General features: G+C 46.5%; 2 protein-coding genes across 12 annotated transcripts in view; one reads left to right on the forward strand and one right to left on the reverse strand.

Annotated features, from left to right (window-relative positions):
* Positions 1 to 4,657: 4,657 nt before the first annotated feature.
* The window catches only part of LOC105488393 (uncharacterized), a 43,115-nt gene continuing 30,385 nt past the window's right edge, over positions 4,658 to 17,387 (reverse strand). The window contains exons 2-3 of the mRNA XM_071067410.1: positions 6,745 to 7,904; positions 4,658 to 4,896 (exon numbers count right to left, since the gene is read on the reverse strand). Of these exons, the coding sequence (XP_070923511.1) occupies positions 6,871 to 7,904 (1,034 nt within the window). The 3' untranslated portion in view covers positions 4,658 to 4,896; positions 6,745 to 6,870. The remainder of the gene's footprint in view (positions 4,897 to 6,744; positions 7,905 to 17,387) is intronic.
* LOC105488506 (protein tyrosine kinase 2) overlaps positions 6,962 to 17,387 on the forward strand; it is a 357,242-nt gene continuing 346,816 nt past the window's right edge. For 10 of the 11 annotated variants that reach the window (XM_071067741.1, XM_071067734.1, XM_071067742.1 and 7 more), the window contains exon 1: positions 6,962 to 7,096. The gene's annotated coding sequence lies outside the window, so the exon portion shown is untranslated. The remainder of the gene's footprint in view (positions 7,097 to 17,387) is intronic. The other variant, XM_071067735.1, reaches the window with a different exon arrangement.

Genomic DNA, 17,387 nt, shown 5'->3' on the forward strand with positions numbered 1-17,387 from the left:
CAAAAGTATGAGTCCACAAAACATTAAAAAAAAAAAAAAAAAAAAAAAACCTGCTCCATACTACAGACAGTTTGAGAAGCATTGCTTTAGATCATTGAGAATTAGCACAAGTTAGGTGGGGTCCGGTGGCTCACACCTGTAATCCCACCACTTGGAGAGGCTGAGGCGAGACGATGGCTTGAGCTCAAGAGTTCGAGACCAGCCTGGGCAACATGGCAAAACCCTATCTCTACAAAAGATACAAACACGCATCTGTAGTCCCAGCTACTCGGGAGGCTGAGGTGGGAGGATCACTTGAGCCCTGGAGGCAGAAGTTGCAGTGAGCTGAGATTGTGCCACTGCACTCCAGCCTGGATGACAAAGTGAGATCCCATCTCCAAAACAAACAGACAAACAAACAACCCCGAAAATACAAAAATGGAGCTCAGGAAAAAAAAAAACAACAACAAAACAACAAACAAACAAACAAAAAACAAAGCTGAGAAGAAGAAAGAAACGGGAACTCTTCTAAGTGGCAGTCTGTTTAAATTTTACAAACTGAAACAATGGAAGCCTCCTGTTGAACATAATTCCAACAAGATTTGCAAGATTTGCAGAGAGGACATTTCTTTAATGAGGAATTAATACTAACCAAAACAATGAAAAAGATCAAGAAAGGGAATTTTAGGCTGGGCATGGTGGCTCACACCTGTAATCCTGGCACTTTGGGAGGCAGAGGCGGGCGGATCACCTAAAGTTAGGAGTTCGAGACCAGCCTGGACAACATGGTGAGACCCCATCTCTACTAAAACAGTACAAAAATTAGTTGGGCATGGTTATGAATGCCTGTAATCCCAGCTACTTGGAAGGCTGAGGAGGCATGAGAATCACTTGAAACCGGGAGGCAGAGGTTGCAATGGGCTAAGATTGTGCCACTGTACTCCAGTCCGGGCAACAGAGCAAGACTCTCTCTCAAAAAAAAAAAAAGAAAAAAAAAAGAAAAAAAGAAAGAAAGAAAGAAAAAAGAAAAAAAGAAAAGAAAGAAAGGGAATTTTATCAGTTCCATGACTAGAACTGGTCTGATGGCATCCCTGCAACTGCATGGTCATTATAAAGTGAAGAACTTAATGCAGGGAGAAGCCATGTAGGCCTCACCTCCTCACCTAGACTCTTTCTAGTCGCCTTCAGGGCAGGCATGAAGACACAAGCCTGTAATCCCAGCAGGTGCTGTGGTGCTGTGAGCACCATTTCAGAGCCAGACAAGCTGGGTTTGAATTCTGGCTCTGTTCCTTACTTGCTGGGTAGACTGGAGCTGAATAGTCATCACCTTCTGGACTCAATTTACCCATCTGTAAAACATGCTTAGTAATACTTATCTAAGGCAGTCGTGAAAAGTAAATGAGATAATAAATGATTTGAGGCAGAATTCCCCAGAAAATGTGAACATTTTTTCCCTCTAAAGGCTGTTGTAGGGACAGTAGCAGGTACAGAGCACTCATTAGCTCTAGATGAACTGTGATTGGAGCCTTTGCTACCAGGTCCAGACTGAAGGGGTATCTCAGGTCAGGCAGGTGGGGGATTGTTCCTGGCCTGGACCTGCTGAGCCTTGCAGAGGGGAGGATTTTCCTTCACATGCAGTATTTTGGAGGAGGGGGTTTGGGGGTGGGAGTGGGCTTGGGGCCCAGGCCAGGGAGCAGTATCCCTGGGACAGACCCCTACAGTGAGGTCCTGCTCTAGGCACTCAGCCTCCTGACAGGGCTTGCTCACTTCCACTCAGGGGAACTTGGGGGCACTGAGTATGGGTGAGACCTTGAAGAGGCCCTGTTAGTGCCTCTTGCGCCACAGGGTCCTGGAACACCCTGGTGGGGTAAACTGGGCGCAATCTATGTGAGCAGGAGGGGCTGGGATGCTCTTCAACCTAGGAAGAGTTGTTCCCACCTCCCCGCAGGAGATGGGCACCCCTGCGGGACCCCTCTTCCCCCTATCTCTGCATTCCTATGTGACGTGTCTGTGGAAAGTGAAATTTCAACTTGTAGTAAAAACCTGCATAGAGGCCAGGCATGGTGGCTCACGCCTGTAATCCCAGCACTTTGGGAGGCCGAGACGGGAGGATTATTTCAGGTCAGGAGTTCGAGACCAGCCTGGCCAACATAGTGAAACCCTGTCTCTATTAAAAATACAAAAATTAGCCGGGCATGGTGGCGGGCACCTATAATCCCTGCTACTCCAGAGGCTGAGGCATGAGAATCACTTGAACCCAAGAGGCAGAGATTGCAGTGAGCCGAGATTGCGCCATTGCATACCAGCCTGGGCAATAGAATGAGACTCAGTCACAAAAAAAAAAAAAAAAAAAAAAAACCCAACAACCCTGCATAGCCTAATTATTCTGTGAGCCCAGAATGTTCCTGAATAGCGACCACGGATTTGTTTTGCTCACTCCTGGGCAAGCTGCAAGTGGTGACTGTGGCCTCAGCAGAGGGCAAGGGCCCATTTGACTTTATACGGGACAGAATTTGGAGGTGGGAATCTGTCTTCAGCCCCCTCCTCTACGCCTGCTTTCCTTCTAGATGTCTTCCCTAGGGGCATCCTCTGCCCCTGCCTTCTGCTCTTCCACTCTCCCCATTTTACAGAGGAGGAAGCTGAGACTCCGGGAGGTTGAGCAGCCTGCTTGGGGCCATGGGGTTGTCATGTGAGGGAGCTGGGATTGGAGGTCAGGTCTGTCAGACCCTTTCTCCATTCCACCACTCTCCAGATTCTTGAGGCCCAGCATGCCGTGGCGATGTGAGAGGCCCATAGCTCTCAGGGGCACATTTAACTGGATTGAAAAGTACCCCAGGCACCTGTCCCCTGGGTCTCACTTTCTCTCATTACAGCTTCTCCAGACAGATCTGCAGGGTGGTCAGCTGTGATGTGGGCAGGAACCTGGGCTTCAGCGTCTCTTCTGTGATATCAGCTTCCACGCCCCCATGACTGTGCATCCACCCCTGGCCTTAGTGTGTGTTTCTGCTTCTCCAGCGTGAGTGAGCCCCTCCTGGGAGGGAGCCCTTAGCCGACCAGGGAGGTGGGGGGCTTTTCAAGGGGGAACTGCTCCCAGGCTCAGCGCAGCTGCTCTGCCAAGACACAGGAAGCTCTTCCTGAAAGCTTCCCACGCAAGGTCAGCGCTCAGCCCATCTGGCGCAGTGCAGGAAGGGGAGAAGCCAAATTGTGTTCTCTGCTTTGTTTTTTTGTATGAGGGTATGAGTGCATCAGAGACTGTGCTGGGGAGAGGAAGGAGCACAGGCTTTGCAGTTGGACAGATGCAGCCTTGAGTTCCAGCCCTGCTATCTGACTCATTGCTGCTGCTGCCTTTTTTTTTTTTTTTCTGAGCAGTAGTTCTCAGTAGTTCTCTTTTCTTTTTTTTTTTTTTTTGAGATGGAGTCTTGCTTCTTTGCCCAGGCTGGAGTGCAACGGGCCAACCTCAGCTCACTGCAACCTCTGCCTCCCTGGTTCAAGCAATTCTCCTGCCTCAGCCTCCCAAGTAGCTGGGATTACAGGCATGTGCCACCATGCCCAGCTAATTTTTGTATTTTTAGTAGAGACAGGGTTTCACTGTGGTTAGCCAGGCTGGTATCGAACTCCTGACCTCAAGTAATCTGCCCGCCTTGGCCTCCCAAAGTGCTGGGATTATAGGCGTGAGCCACTGCGCCTGGCCATCTGAGCAGTAGTTTTCAAATTTATAAAATGGAGGTGCTGATAATAGCGTCTACATCACAGGGTTGCTATGAGGTCTAGAGACAGTGTATACAGGTTCTGACCCACAGAGACTGAGAGAAGTCAGCCTTCCTTGACTCTGTGCTCTGGTGGTCCTTTGAATACCCCCTCCATCATCATGCAAATTATTAGTAATCCGTAAAGCAATGCTATAGTCAATCAATAACACCTATATATGCTAAGCACCCTGCTGTTTTATGAGAATGGTTTGTTTCCTCTACAACCTAATTTTTTTTTTTTTTTGAGATGGAGTCTCGCTCTGTCGCCCAGTATGGAGTGTAGTGGCACCATCTCCGCTCACTGCAAGCTCCGCCTCCTGGGTTCACACCATTCTCCTGCCTCAGCCTCCTGAGTAGCCGGGACTACAGATGCCCACCACCACACCTGGCTAATTTTTTTGTACTTTTAGTAGAGACGGGGTTTTCCTGTGTTAGCCAGGATGGTCTCGATCGCCTGAGCTCACGATCCGCCCGCCCTGGCCTCCCAAAGTGCTGCAATTACAGGCGTGAGCCACCACGCCTGGCCTCTCTACAACCTAATTTTAATGTACATCCTTTAGAGTCTCCATTTTACAGATGAGAAATTGAGGCTCAGAGACATTATACAACCTTCATAGGTTTATTGGTGAATGGTTAAACTTGAGCCTGGGTCTGTGCCAATGTTCATCTTACTCCTCAGCCTGAGTTCTTAGACACCATAAAGTATGCCCAAGAGGTAAGACAAGCCACTGTTTCCTAGGTTTGTCCCTTTTCCCGTTTGTATCTCTGTCTGCCCTTCTCCTTTGCATTACTTCTTCCCACCCTTTTCTGATTTTCTTCTTTTATTCAGCATAATAATAATCAAAGCTGCCCTTCAAGAACGTCAGTTTCAAATGTATCGTGGCAGAGTCCAGGAAACAATATTGTGTAACACACTACCTTAAAACCTAAAGGCTTAAAACCACATGTATTTTATTGGCTCACAATTCCGTGGTTTGGCGATTTGGGCTGGGTTCAGCTGGGCAGTTCTTCCATCAGTCTCTCCAGGTCTTATGTAGCTGCAGTGGGCTGAATGCTTCACAGGGGCTGGGAGGTCTAGCACAGCTCACTCACATGTCTGGAGGTGGCAGCTTGCTGGCCAGGGTGCTCAGTTCTCTTCCACACGGCCTCCTCATGAGGCTAGCTTGGGCTGAAGAGGGGGAAAGTGAAAGCAGCACGGCTTCTTGAGGCCTAGGCTTGGAATTTGTACAGTGTCACTTGTGACACATCCTATTGGTCAAAGCAAGTTACAAGATCCATCCACATTCAAGGGGTGAATAAATTCCACCTCTTCTTGGGAAAAGTGTCAAATAATTGATGGCCATTTTTAGTCTACCATGCTAAGTGCAGCCCCTTCCCCCAAAGTTATCCTTAATGCAGTCCCTTTGTGCCTCCACTCCCTTCTTTTAATTCCCATGCTCTTCTTATCCTTGTAATAATAAGCTCTCACTTCACATCACCCAAAGCTTCGTTCATTCACTGGACAAATACTTATTGTGTGCCAGGACCTATTAGTGAACAAAACAAAGCCCTTGCTCTAATGAATCTAAGATTCTAGTGGAGAGACAGACAATCAAGAAATAAACAAGAACACAGTGTTGGGCCATGGAGAACAATAGGTACTTTGGAGAACAACAGAACAGACTAAGTGTGGACTGTGTGTGAGAGGATGGCAGGGCAATGGGTGGTTCCTATTATATACAGAGTGGTCGGCTGGTATCAATGAGGTGACATAAAAGCAGGGTCTTGAACGAAGTGAGGAGCAAGAAGTTCCAGACAGAGCAAACAGCACGCACAGAGGCCTGAGGCTGGCATGGAGAGGCAATTCCTTACAAGTTTATATGTAGTAAAAAGTAACAAAACCCAGAAAAACACCAACCTTAATACATCTCATTAAAGAACAAAAAAACCCAAAACATTTAAATATGGTAAAATCTTGATAAGCAAAAGCTTTTTTACTTTTTACTTGATTTATAGCTCCTAATGTAATGACGTGTGTCACCTCTCTGGGCTTCAGGGTGTTCACCTTTCAAAAAGGCCTCCCGTGCCTGTCTGTCCTGCCTCCTGGCTTGCGGTTAGCATCAAAATGACACCATAAAAATGAAAGTTGCAGCCTTGAGGGTTCTTCTGGTTTCATTTCCGACCGCAAGGTTGCCAGAGTGACTTTTTTTTTTAAGTAACACAAATCAGTTATGACTTCCTGCTTAAAGCCCTCCAAAGGCTCTCTGTTGCCTAAAGTATAAACTCTAGGCACCTAAGCAAGGCCCCGCGCAGCCGTCTGCATTTTTCAGTCCCTCCAACCTCGCCTTTTGCTATTTCCCCCACCCCACCTACGGCACGTTCCAGTCATAACCAACCAGCTCCTCGCTGACAAACTGGCTCACACCGCGGAAGCCCGGGTGGGTGTCGGGGCGAGCCTTCCCTCCTTCGCCTGGAGGAGTCCGGCTCAGGTCTGTAGGCCTCAGGAGGGACTGCGGGGCTCGTTCCCTGCTGGCGTTCATTTAGGTAACCTGTCTACCTCCAGTGGACTTCTAAGTCCCTTTCATGATTTTTCATCTTCCAAAATCAAATCATGGCCCAGCCCAACTTAGCTATAATGCCATGAAAAGAATCTCTGAGCCTCAGTTTCCTAATCTGCAAAAAGGGCCCAGGAACCGCTCGTTAGGGTCGGTGTGGTGCCTGGAGAGTGCACTGCAAGGCCCGGGGTCCGCAGCGGGTGCCCAACTCTGGGGGCGGGGCGGCAGGGCAGCTCAGGAGGGAGGTTCTCCAGAGGGGACCCCTTAGGGATTTGGGGGCAGGGAAGGGGACAGGGAGGGCTTTCCCGAAGTCCGTCTAATCCCGCTGGCTGAGAGCGCGGCAGGTGGGACCCCAAGATGTCCGCTCGGCGGGGCGACCCCGGCCACCCCCGAGACCAGGGCTTTCCCCGTCCGGCCGCCACGCCCGCGCGCGGCCTCAAGCCACCCCGAAACTCCGGCCTGGTCACCACAGAGCAAATTACCGGAGCGGAGCCTGACTGCGCGCTGGGCATGCGCGGGCAGCGGCGCGCATGCCCAGTCCCCTCGAGAGGCGGAAACTTCTGACGGAGACGGGGCCGGGCGTGCGCTGCCGAGGGAGGGCGCGCGCCTCAGCCGGCTGCCGCGCACGCGCGCGGGCCCGCGCCGACGCAGCACGGCCCCGCGCCGACGCAGCACGGCCCCGAGGGCGCGAGCCCGCGCCGCCGCAGCCGCCGCCGCCGGGCCGGGACCGCTGTGCGCCCGCGGCGTGAGGCGTGGGAGGTAGCGCGGTTGCCGTCGCCCGGCGCCGCCCCGTCGTCGTCTGCCTTAGCCTCACGGCGCCCAGCCGCGATCCGAGTGAGTGCGGGGCGCGGGGTGCGGGGCGCGGGGTGCCGGGCGCGGGGTGCGGGGCGCGCTTCTTCGGTGCAGCGGTCGTGGGCTGGGCCGCGGCCCTGAGGGCGGAGGGGCAGAGCGGGGCCGCCCAGCCAGTCCCGGGGCGGATGCAGCGGAGACCGGCCCCTCCCGCGCCCCCGGTCCCGGTTCTGGGAGGAGGGGAGGCCGGTGACCGTGAGGAGGTTGGGGCGCCCGCGGAGGCCGAGAGGCTCCGAGAGGCTCAGAGGCTTAAGGAGGTCAGGGGGCGCGCGCTGGGAGGCGGGAGCTTGGGGCGCTGGGTGGTCGGGAGGCTTGGAGAAAACTGGGCGGCTGAGGGACATGGGGAGGCGGGGGCTCGAGGAGGTCGGGGATTCCGGGGGCGCGCGGGGAGGCCAAGAGGTTCGGGGAAGACAGAAAGGCTGCGGGACGTGGGGAGTCCGGGGGACGTGAGGAGGATGGGGGGCGACTTTCGAAAAGGCCGGACTTGCGGAGAGGCCGAGGGGCCTGAGGAAGAGGAGGCGGCCGGGGCTCGGGGGGCGCGCAGGGCTGCCAGAGGCGGAGGACGGACCGGCCTCCGCCGGAGCGGACCCAATGCCTGAAAAACAAAAGGGGAGAGGCAGGAGGAGGAAGAGGGAAATCGCGGGGACGCCGGCAGGGTTCGGCCGGACGCGAGAGGGAGGCTCGCGACGGCCCGACCGGGCTCCGGGCGCGGCCCCGCGAGCAGCCAAGGGTGGGCTCCGAGCGGCCTGCCGGTGCCGGAGCTCCAAGCCCGCCGTGTGCCCGAACGCAAACCCTCAAGTTTGATAGAGCCCCGTGGGTTTCTTGGCGGGAGCCCTGGAGCCCTCACTGGAGTCCTCACTGGAGTCTTTGTGCCTCCCAAGTTTCCTCCTCTTCTCCGCCCCCAGCCCCCGACTCTGCCGCGGTGGCTTAGGCGCAACTGTTAGCCGAATTTCTGTCTGGGTTCCTTGTGTAGCGGCATCCTGTTCTTTCTTAGAAGGTGGTGTGTGTGTGTGTGTGTGTGTGAATTGGTTTCATTTAATTGCAGGATTTTGTAGCTAAAATCAGTGAGGGTAAAGTTCCCCCCCCCCCCCGAGTCATTTCAACAGTGTCTCATTCTTGTATAGTTAGCCTGCAGCTGGGATTTTGGCAATGAGACTAAGATAATAGTAATATTGTAGTAATTATGGGAACTGGTTATACATTCAAGCTGAAAGCTGAAGGCAGTGCAAGAGTTTGGAGATTTGTATTTATTTAAGACTTAACCATCGCTGGGATTTTTACTTAGAATATAAACGTTTTCATGGCCGGAAAAACAGACCACTACTATATGAAATGAAATACCAGAGCCTCAACCTTAAATTTTATTTGGGAAACGGGTAATGAAAATGATGTCTTCGAGAGTTGAGCACTCTGTCCCATGTTTGAAAACTTCTGAACAGTCGGATGCAAGCACACGGATGTAGTTAAAAGACACATAAAAGTAAATAGCATTCAACGTATTTTTGTTGGGGTACAGTATAGGTAATATTTTCATGCAGTTATACTAGTCAGTTAATTGGAAAAGCCTTATGACATTCAAACAAGGAACATTTTAAGGATGTTTTTGTCCCAGTGTCTTTGTGTTTTGTATTTGTGGTTGTCCTTGGAGGGGAAAAATAGGCTGAACCTACCATCACTTTGAACCTTCTTGTTTATTAAAGTGCAGAGACATCAAAGTCAATATTATAACGTTTTCCTTTAAAAAATTTCAGGTCACTATCAAATAATCTAGTTTAATAATGAACACAGGCAAAGATTATTTAAAACACATGTTTCCTTTTAAGGGCGCCCACAATCACCTGAGACTTCAGTGTAGACGCTGATTAGGAGGACATACAACATCATTAAGTGGTGGTGCATCAAGAAGCAAGTCATTGGGTAAATAAAGACATGGAAATCAAAACTCCGTGTTTACGATTTGGGGCAAAGAATACTGGGGCAAACTCTGAGAGGAGACGGGACCTAAAAAGCCTTATTCTTTGAGGCTGGAAGCCCACTGAAAGTGAATAATGTTAGATTAGGAGTGAAGTTCCATGAATCCAGCAGTAAAATTGTGAGGAGGCAGTGAGGATCATTAAAACGTTTTATACTAAAATGTTTTTTGAAAAGCACCATGTTTCTTGATGGAAATTACATAACTTACTCTCTCAGTCCTCAAAACCATGTTCTCCAGCTAGTCAGATGTGTGTTCTTTTAGGGAGTTGGAGAAATTGTCTAAGAAAATCCTATTGTTAAAGCTACCCTCCTTAAAAAAAAAAAAGATTGGGTCCTGTAGAGGAAATTATTTATATTGTATTCTATAATGTAAAAAATAATTTTGAAAACTGTCCTTTCCTGAACGTTGATTTGAGTTAGAAAGGTAGGATCTTAGTTCATATCTCTATAGGTTATGGAAACCTTTTTCCCTTTGTATTTTGTGATGTCTTAATTTTTAGAAAATAATTAAAATTATCTTAAGAGTTACAAAAGATGCATTTCAAAGTGTTAATATAAAATTTTAGTTTTTAAATTTAACATTTTCAGTTTAGGTATTCTAAACTGATGTTGATTTAGACCTCGATCAATTCTTGTTTTAAATTTCAGTAACATTAAAAGTTATACTATTTTTATCATATTTGAAGTGAATTTTTCTTTTTTGCTAGTGAAAAACATCTGAGAAAAGTTTAGTTCCTGTAGTACAGGCATATCTTGGTTTGTTTCTAGACCACTGCAATAAAATGAGTCACACACATTGATTTCCCAGTGCATATAAAACTTTTGTTTACACTATACTGTAGTAAGTGTGCAGTAACATGTCTAAAAAAGCAATGTACATTTCTTTTTTTTGAGACAAGGTCTTGTTCTGTCACCCAGGCTGGAGTGCAGTGGTGCAGTCATAGCTCACTGCAACGTGGACCTCCTGGGCTCAAGTGATCCTCCTACCTCGGCCTCCCAAAGTGCTGGGATTGCAGGCGTGAGTCACTGTGCCCAGCTAATGTACGTGACCTACTTAAATACTATCGGTCATCTGAGCCTTCAGCAAATCATCATCTTTTTGCTGGTGGATGGTCTTCCCTCAATGGTGATGGCTGCTGACAAATCAGGGTGGTGGTTGCTGGAGACTGAAATGTCTGGCAGTTTCTTAAGATAACAATTAGGTTTGCCACATCAGTTGACTCTTTCTTTCATTAAAGATTTCTCCGGAGTATGTGATGCTATTTGAAAGCATTTTATCCACAGCAGAACTTCTTTCAAAATTGAACTCAGTACTCCCAAACACTGCCATTGCTTTATCAATAAGTGTATGCAATATTCTAGATCCTTTGTTGTCATTTCAACAGTGTTCACAGTATCTTCACCAGGGGTAGATTCCATTTCAGGAAACCACTTTCTTTCCTCATCCCTAAGAAGGAACTCCTTATCTGTTCAAGTTTTATTATGAGATTGCAGCAATTCAGTCACATCTTCAGGTTCCACTTCTAATTCTAGTTCTCTTGCTGTTTCTACCATATTTGCATTTACTTTCTCTACTGAAAACGCGAATCCCTCAGTTATCCATGACAGTTGGAAGCAAGGTCTTCCAAACTCCTGTTCATAATGCTATTTTCACCTCCTCCCATGTATCACGAATGTTAATGGCATCTAGAATGGTGAATCCTTTCCAGGATGTTTTCGATGTACTTACCCAGATCCATCAGAGGAATCACTATCTATGGCAGCTTTACCGTTATGAAACATATTTCTTTTAAGACTTAAAAGTCAAAGTGGCTTCCTAATCTATGGGCTGCAGAATGGATGTGGTGTTAACGAGCATGAAAACCTCATTCCTCTCCTTGTCCATCTCTCTCAGAGCTCTTGGGCAACAGGTACTTTGCCAATGAACCGTAATATTTTGATAGGAATTTTTCTGAGCAGTAGATCTCAACAGTGGGCTTAAAATATTCAGTAAACCATGCTGTAAACAGATGTGCTGTCATCCAGGCTTTGTTATTCCATTTGTAGCGCAGAGGCAGAGTAGAATTAACATTGTTCTTAAGGACCCTGGGATTTTCAGAATGGGAAGCTAACATTGGCTTTAACTTGAAATCACCAGCTGCCTTAGCCCCTAACGAGAGTCAGCCTGTCCTCTGAAGCTTTAAAGCCAGACATTGGCTTCATCTCTCTGGCTATGAAAGTCTTAGATGGCATCTTCCAATAGAAGGTGGTTTCTTTCTTCATTTAAAATGTGTTGTTTAGTGTAGCCACCTTCATCAGTGATCTTAGCTAGATCTTCTAGATAACTTGCTGCAGATTCTCCACCAGCACTTGCTGCTTCATCTTGCAATTTTATGCTGTGGAGATGGCTTTTTTCCTTCAACCTCATGAACCAACCTCTGCTAGCTTCCAGCTTTTCTTCTGTAGCTTCCGCATGTCAATTTACAGAATTGAATAGGAACTTTCTCTGAATTAGGCTTTGGGTCAAGGGAATGTTATGGCTGGCTTGATCTATTTGGACCACTAAAACTTTCTCTATACCAATAATAAGGCCGTTTTCTTCACCTTTAAAAAAAATTTTTTTTTTTGAGACACAGTCTCACTCTGTCACCCAGACTGGACTGCAGTGCAGTGGCGTGATCTTGGCTCACTGCAGCCTCCGCCTCATGGGTTGAAGTGACTCTGGGGTCTCAGCCTCCTGAGTAGCTGGGATTACAGGTGTGAACCACTGCGCCTGGCCAGGGCTGTTTTACACTCTTGTCATTTGTGTGTTCACTGAAGTACCACTTTTAATTCGCTTCAATAACTTTTCCTTTGCATTTACAACTTGGCTGTTTGGCACAAGAGGCCTCACTTTTGGCCTGTCTTGTTTATTTTATGTTATTTATTTATTTATTTATTTATTTATTTATTTATTTTTATTTGTTTTGAGACAGAGTCTTGCTCTGTCCCCCAGGCTGGAGTGCAGTGGTGCGATCTTGGCTCACTACAAACTCTGCCTCCTGAGTAGCTGGGACTACAGGCATGCACCACCATGGCCGGCTATTTTTTTTTTCTTTGTTTTTTTAGTAGAGACGGGGTTTCGCCGTGTTGCCCAGGCCATTCTCGAACTCCTGAGCTCAGGCAATCTGCCTGCCTTGTCCTCCCAAAGTGCTAGGATTACAGGCATCACCGCTGCACCCGGCCCTATCTTGATTTTTGACATTTGTTCTCACTAAGCTTAATAATTTCTAGCTTTTGATTTAAAGTGAGATAGGTGGGACTCTTCCTTTCACTTGAACACTTTGAAGCTGTTATAGAGTTCCTTTTTTTTTTTTTTTTAGACAGGGTCTTGCTCTGTTGCCAGGTTAGAGTGCAGTGGTGTGATCTCGGCTCACTGTAGCTTCTGCCTCCCAGGTTCAAGCGATTCACCTGCCTCAGCCTCTGGAGTAGCTGGGACTACAGGCATGTGCTGCCACGCCTGGCTAATTTTTTGTGTTTTTAGTTGAGGCAGGCTTTCATCATCATGTTGGCCAGGATGGTCTTGATCTCCTGATCTTGTGGTCCACCTGCCTCGGCCTCCCAAAGTGCTGGGATTATAGGAGTGAGCCACGTGCCCGGCCTTTTTTTTTTTTTTTTTTTTTGAGACGGAGTTTCACTCTTGTTGCCCAGGATGGAGTGCAATGGCGAGATCTCAGCTCACCACAACTTTTGCCTCCTGGTTCAAGCGATTCTCCTGACTCAGCCTCCTGAGTAACTGGGATTACAGGCATGTACCACCACACCAGGCTAATTTTGTATTTTTAGGAGAGATGGGGTTTCTCCACATTGGTCAGGTTGGTCTTGAACTCTCGACCTCCCATGATCCTCCCGCCTTGGCCCGTTATAGAGTTGCTAATTGTTCTAATTGCAGTATTCTTGTATCTCAGGGAATAGCAGGCCACAGGAGAGGGAGGAGAGCAGAAGAGACAGGCCAAGTAAGTGGAATAGTGGAAATGCACATGTTTATAGAGTAAATGTGGATCTCATGTGGGTACAGGTCATGGTCCCCTCAAAACAACTACAGTAGTAAGATCGAAGACCACTGATCATAGGCCAGGTGCAGTGGCTCACACCTGTAATCCAGTGTTTTGGGAGGATTGCTTGAGGCTGGGAGTTCAAGATCAGCCTGGGCAACATAGTGAGACCCTGCCTCTAAAAATAAAAAGAGATCACTGTTTACAGATCACCATAACAGATGTAATAATAAAGTTTGAAATATTGTGAGAATTACCAAAATGTAGCACAGAGACACAAAGTGAGCACATGCTGTTGAATAAATGGCGCTGATAGACTTGCTCGATGCAGGGTTGCTGCAAATCTTAAGTTTGTAAAAACTTTTTAGTAAATGCTGTTAATTATAGCCTGATTTGCGCAAATACTCTAATGAAACGGTTTATAGACAAAAGAAGGAAGTTGATGTTTTTGCCTTAGTGGCACTCTCCTCCCCCTTAGCAGTTGGAAGCCTCAGAAAAACACTAGTAGCATCACTACAAAGTTTACATGTTTTTAAGAACATGAAAGTATTTCCTTACAATCCTTAATTGAATTTTATTTAATTGAAATCTACCTAAATCTTACTGATACACATTTTTTTTTACTATAAATTCATTTTTTTTCAGAAACAGATAAATGACAAAAATCATACATTTGGGTGGGGTGTGGTAGCTTACACCTGTAATCCCAGCACTTTGGGGAGCCGAGGTGGACAGATCGCTTGAGCCCAGAAGTTTGTGACCAGCCTGGGCAACATGGCACAACTTGGTCTCTACAAGAGATGCAAAAATTAGATGAGTGTGGTGGCGTGTGCCTGTAGTCCCAGCTACTTGGGAAACTGAGGTGGGAGGATCACTTGAGTTTGGGAGGTCGAGGCTTCAGTGAGCTGAGATTGCACCATTGCACTCCAGCCTGGGCGACATAGTGAGACTCTGTCTCAAACAAACAAACAAAAAAAGAGTCACGTTTGTGGGTTATGTGTGCCTAGGGTCTCTTTTTTGCCCTCATATTCCTTATTAAAATTCCTGCATTTTGGGATTGGATTCTGCTGTGAACTGTAGGTGCTTGTTGTGTCTTTGTCTCTCTTGACCAAAACACTCTATGTTTGTCTTTGCTGGTCCGATGAAAGAGCTTAGCAGTTTTATGTGTTACATATTTTGTAGTGAAATGTGTGTTGTCTTGTGAGAATGTAAGCTCCACGAGGGCATAAACTTTGTTTTATACATGATTGAATCACCAGTGTCTTACACAGTAATATTTATTGAATGAGTAAATGAAAGAACACAGGTGTATTAATGATTATTGGAGAACTGTTACTTGCGTCAGTCAGGTGTCTACTATTTTGTTTGCCCTGGTAAAGAACCTCACTTAAAGATTACATAGGGGTAAGGCACGGTGGTGCATGCCTGTAATTCCAGCACTTTGGGAGGCAGAGGCCAGCCGCTCACCTGAGCTCAGACTCACATAGGACTTGATACCAGGGAAGAACTTGGGGTTATCTTTTTTACCTTTGTCTACCGTATTTTAAATTACTACTATCAGACTTGGGCCAGGAAAAAAATACTGCTCTGCTCTTTCATAATTTTGAAACTTTTTTTTCTGGAAATCGATCTTGTAGGAATTGATTCGGACTCATCCTAAGTTCTGAAGACATAGTAAGTTGTTTGAGGTGACACAGAATGATGGAAGTTTTGATTACTTGTCCAGAAGCTCTAATGTATCTTTTGCTAATCAACTGGATTAATTGGATGCTTTACAAAGGTTTAACATTATGCCCCTAAACCATTTAAAAGAACAAACATCTTCCTAATATTGAAGTGTGTGAATTATGCACTGTGCCGCTCATCCTTGACCTTGTTCAGAGTCTTTTGCTGCTGTGCTGCTGTTGAGATAAAACATTTTGAAAGTGACAGTTCAAAATACATTCACTCCGGTAATGGAAGTCAACATTTGGGTACAGAATCTGTCCCTGAGATTTTGCAGTTTGCCTTTCAGTGAGTTCCTCTATAGTCTTGCTATAGTGTGAGGGGGTAACTCATTCACACTGTTCATGCACACATTCCAGTAAGCTCCAGGGGCTTTCAGTGGTTTTCAGAGTAGTGACAGCATTTGTAGCATCACTGTCATCTAGAAACTTGCTAGAAATGCAAGTGCTGAGGCCCCATCTCTGGCCTCTTGAATCAAACGCTAAGGGTGGTGTTCAGCACGCTTTTTTATTTTGTTTTGTTTTTGAGACAGATTCTCTCTCTGTGCCGCAGGCTGGAGTGCAGTGGCGCGATCTCAGCTCACTGCAACCTCTACCTCTAGGGTTCAAGCAATTCTCCTGCCTCTGCCTTCTGAGTAACTGGGACTGCGGGAGTATGCCACCACGCCCAGCTAATTTTTTTTTTTTTTTCCGAGATGAAGTCTCACTCTGTTGCCCAGGCTGGAGGGCAGTGGTGCAATCTTGGCTCACTGCAACCTCTGCCTCTCGGGTTCAAGCAATTCTCCTGCCTCAGCCTCCTGAGTAGCTGGGATTACGGGCGCACACCACCACACTAGGCTAATTTTTGTATTTTTAGTAGAGATGGTGTTTCACCATGTTGGCCAGGCTGGTCTCAAACTCTTGACCTCAGGTGATCTGCCCGCCTCTGCCTCCCAAAGTGCTGAGACTACAGGCATGAGCCACTGTGCATGGCCTATTTTGTTTCATTTTAAATTTTTTTTGCTTTTCTTTGAGACTGGGTCTTGCTGGAGTGTAGTGGCGTGATCACCGCTCACTGCTGCTTCGACCTCCCAGGTTCAGGTGATCCTCCTGAGTAGCTGGGACTACAGGTGCATGCCACTACGCCTAGCTAATTTTTGCATATTTTGTAGAGACCATGTTACCATGTTACCAGGGCTGGTCTTGAACTCCTGGGCTCGAGCAGTCCTCCTGCTTTGGCCTTCTGAAGTATTGGGGTTACAGGCATGAGCCACCATGCCTGGCTTCGCAAGCTTTGTAAACTTGCTGTCTTGGTGCTTTGATGCATGTTAACGTTTGTGAACCGCTGCTTTAGGATATTTTGAAAGAAATGCAAGTCATAGGAGGCAAAAATTAGTCTTAATTTGAGGTATGTGTATGGTATCTTCTTGGCCACTTAGATTTGCTAAGGAGATTGCCCTCACTTCAGGAATCTAAATGTGTTTTTTAGGATTTTCAGAATCTTGGGAAGATCTCACAACTGCTTTTGTTAAGATTTTGAATGTTTTATGCTGAGACTGATTAATTATTTTAAATCTTGGTTTGGAATTTGAATGAACAATTTTACATTGAAATAGCAGTTTGTATGGCTCCTGGACTTGTGGCTTTTGGCAAATGTCAGTAGAGTGTGTGTACATGTTGGTGCTTAAGGCACAAGCTCCCTGGTGGTTTTGTTTTGGTGCTAAAAAATTGGCTAACATATAATAGAGTCAGGGTGATTGCCAAGACTTGGGGTAATTAATGAAGCTGTATTATGTGAATTGATTTTTATTCCTGGTATTGAATTATTGCCTAAATTTAATACATTCTTTTGCCTTTTGCCCTTTCTCCTAAGAAAAGCTTAAATAAAAATTAAGCAGTCCACAACGATGAAGTTGGTGATGTCCCTTAAATCTGTTATATCTTATGCAGAATTAGACACATAACTTGGCAGACAGAATGTTGTGAGCTCAGAGATGAGGCTTCTGTATTATCTGTTAGGTATCTTTGAGTCCCACACAGCTTGATCATAATACCATTATAGGTGGTCAGTAAATAATGTAAGGAATGAAAAAGAGTCTTCCATCTATTCTGTGGATTTTCAGCGTGTTGATAGTTGAGGAATTTAGATACATGAAAGCCTTGTAAAGCATTTCAGAAAAGATCAAATGTCTGAAGGGAGTCAATTAGAAAGACTAAAATGACTTTGTTGTATAGTCTGTGTTGTAAAGGGTATTTAAGTATATGAAAGTTAACAAGTTAGAGAAGAAAAGTAGGGATGAGCAAAATTAATGTAATCTAAAAACAACGAGAAGGATATTTCCACATGAATTTCCTACTATGATCTTTCAACTGTGCAGCTCAATGAAAGCAAAAATAATAGAAATGAGATGGTGGGAAAATTGATCTGGAACAATTTCTTCTTGAAACAATTTGTTGGCCTGGCATGTTGACTCACGCCGGTAACCCCAGCACTTTGGGAGGCCAGGGCAGGAGGATCACTTGAGCCCAGGAGTTTGAGACTAGCCTGGTCAACATGGTGAAATCTTGTCTCTCCCAAAGAATATG

Source organism: Macaca nemestrina, chromosome 8 (assembly GCF_043159975.1).
Source record: "Macaca nemestrina isolate mMacNem1 chromosome 8, mMacNem.hap1, whole genome shotgun sequence".
Taxonomy (NCBI): domain Eukaryota; kingdom Metazoa; phylum Chordata; class Mammalia; order Primates; family Cercopithecidae; genus Macaca; species Macaca nemestrina.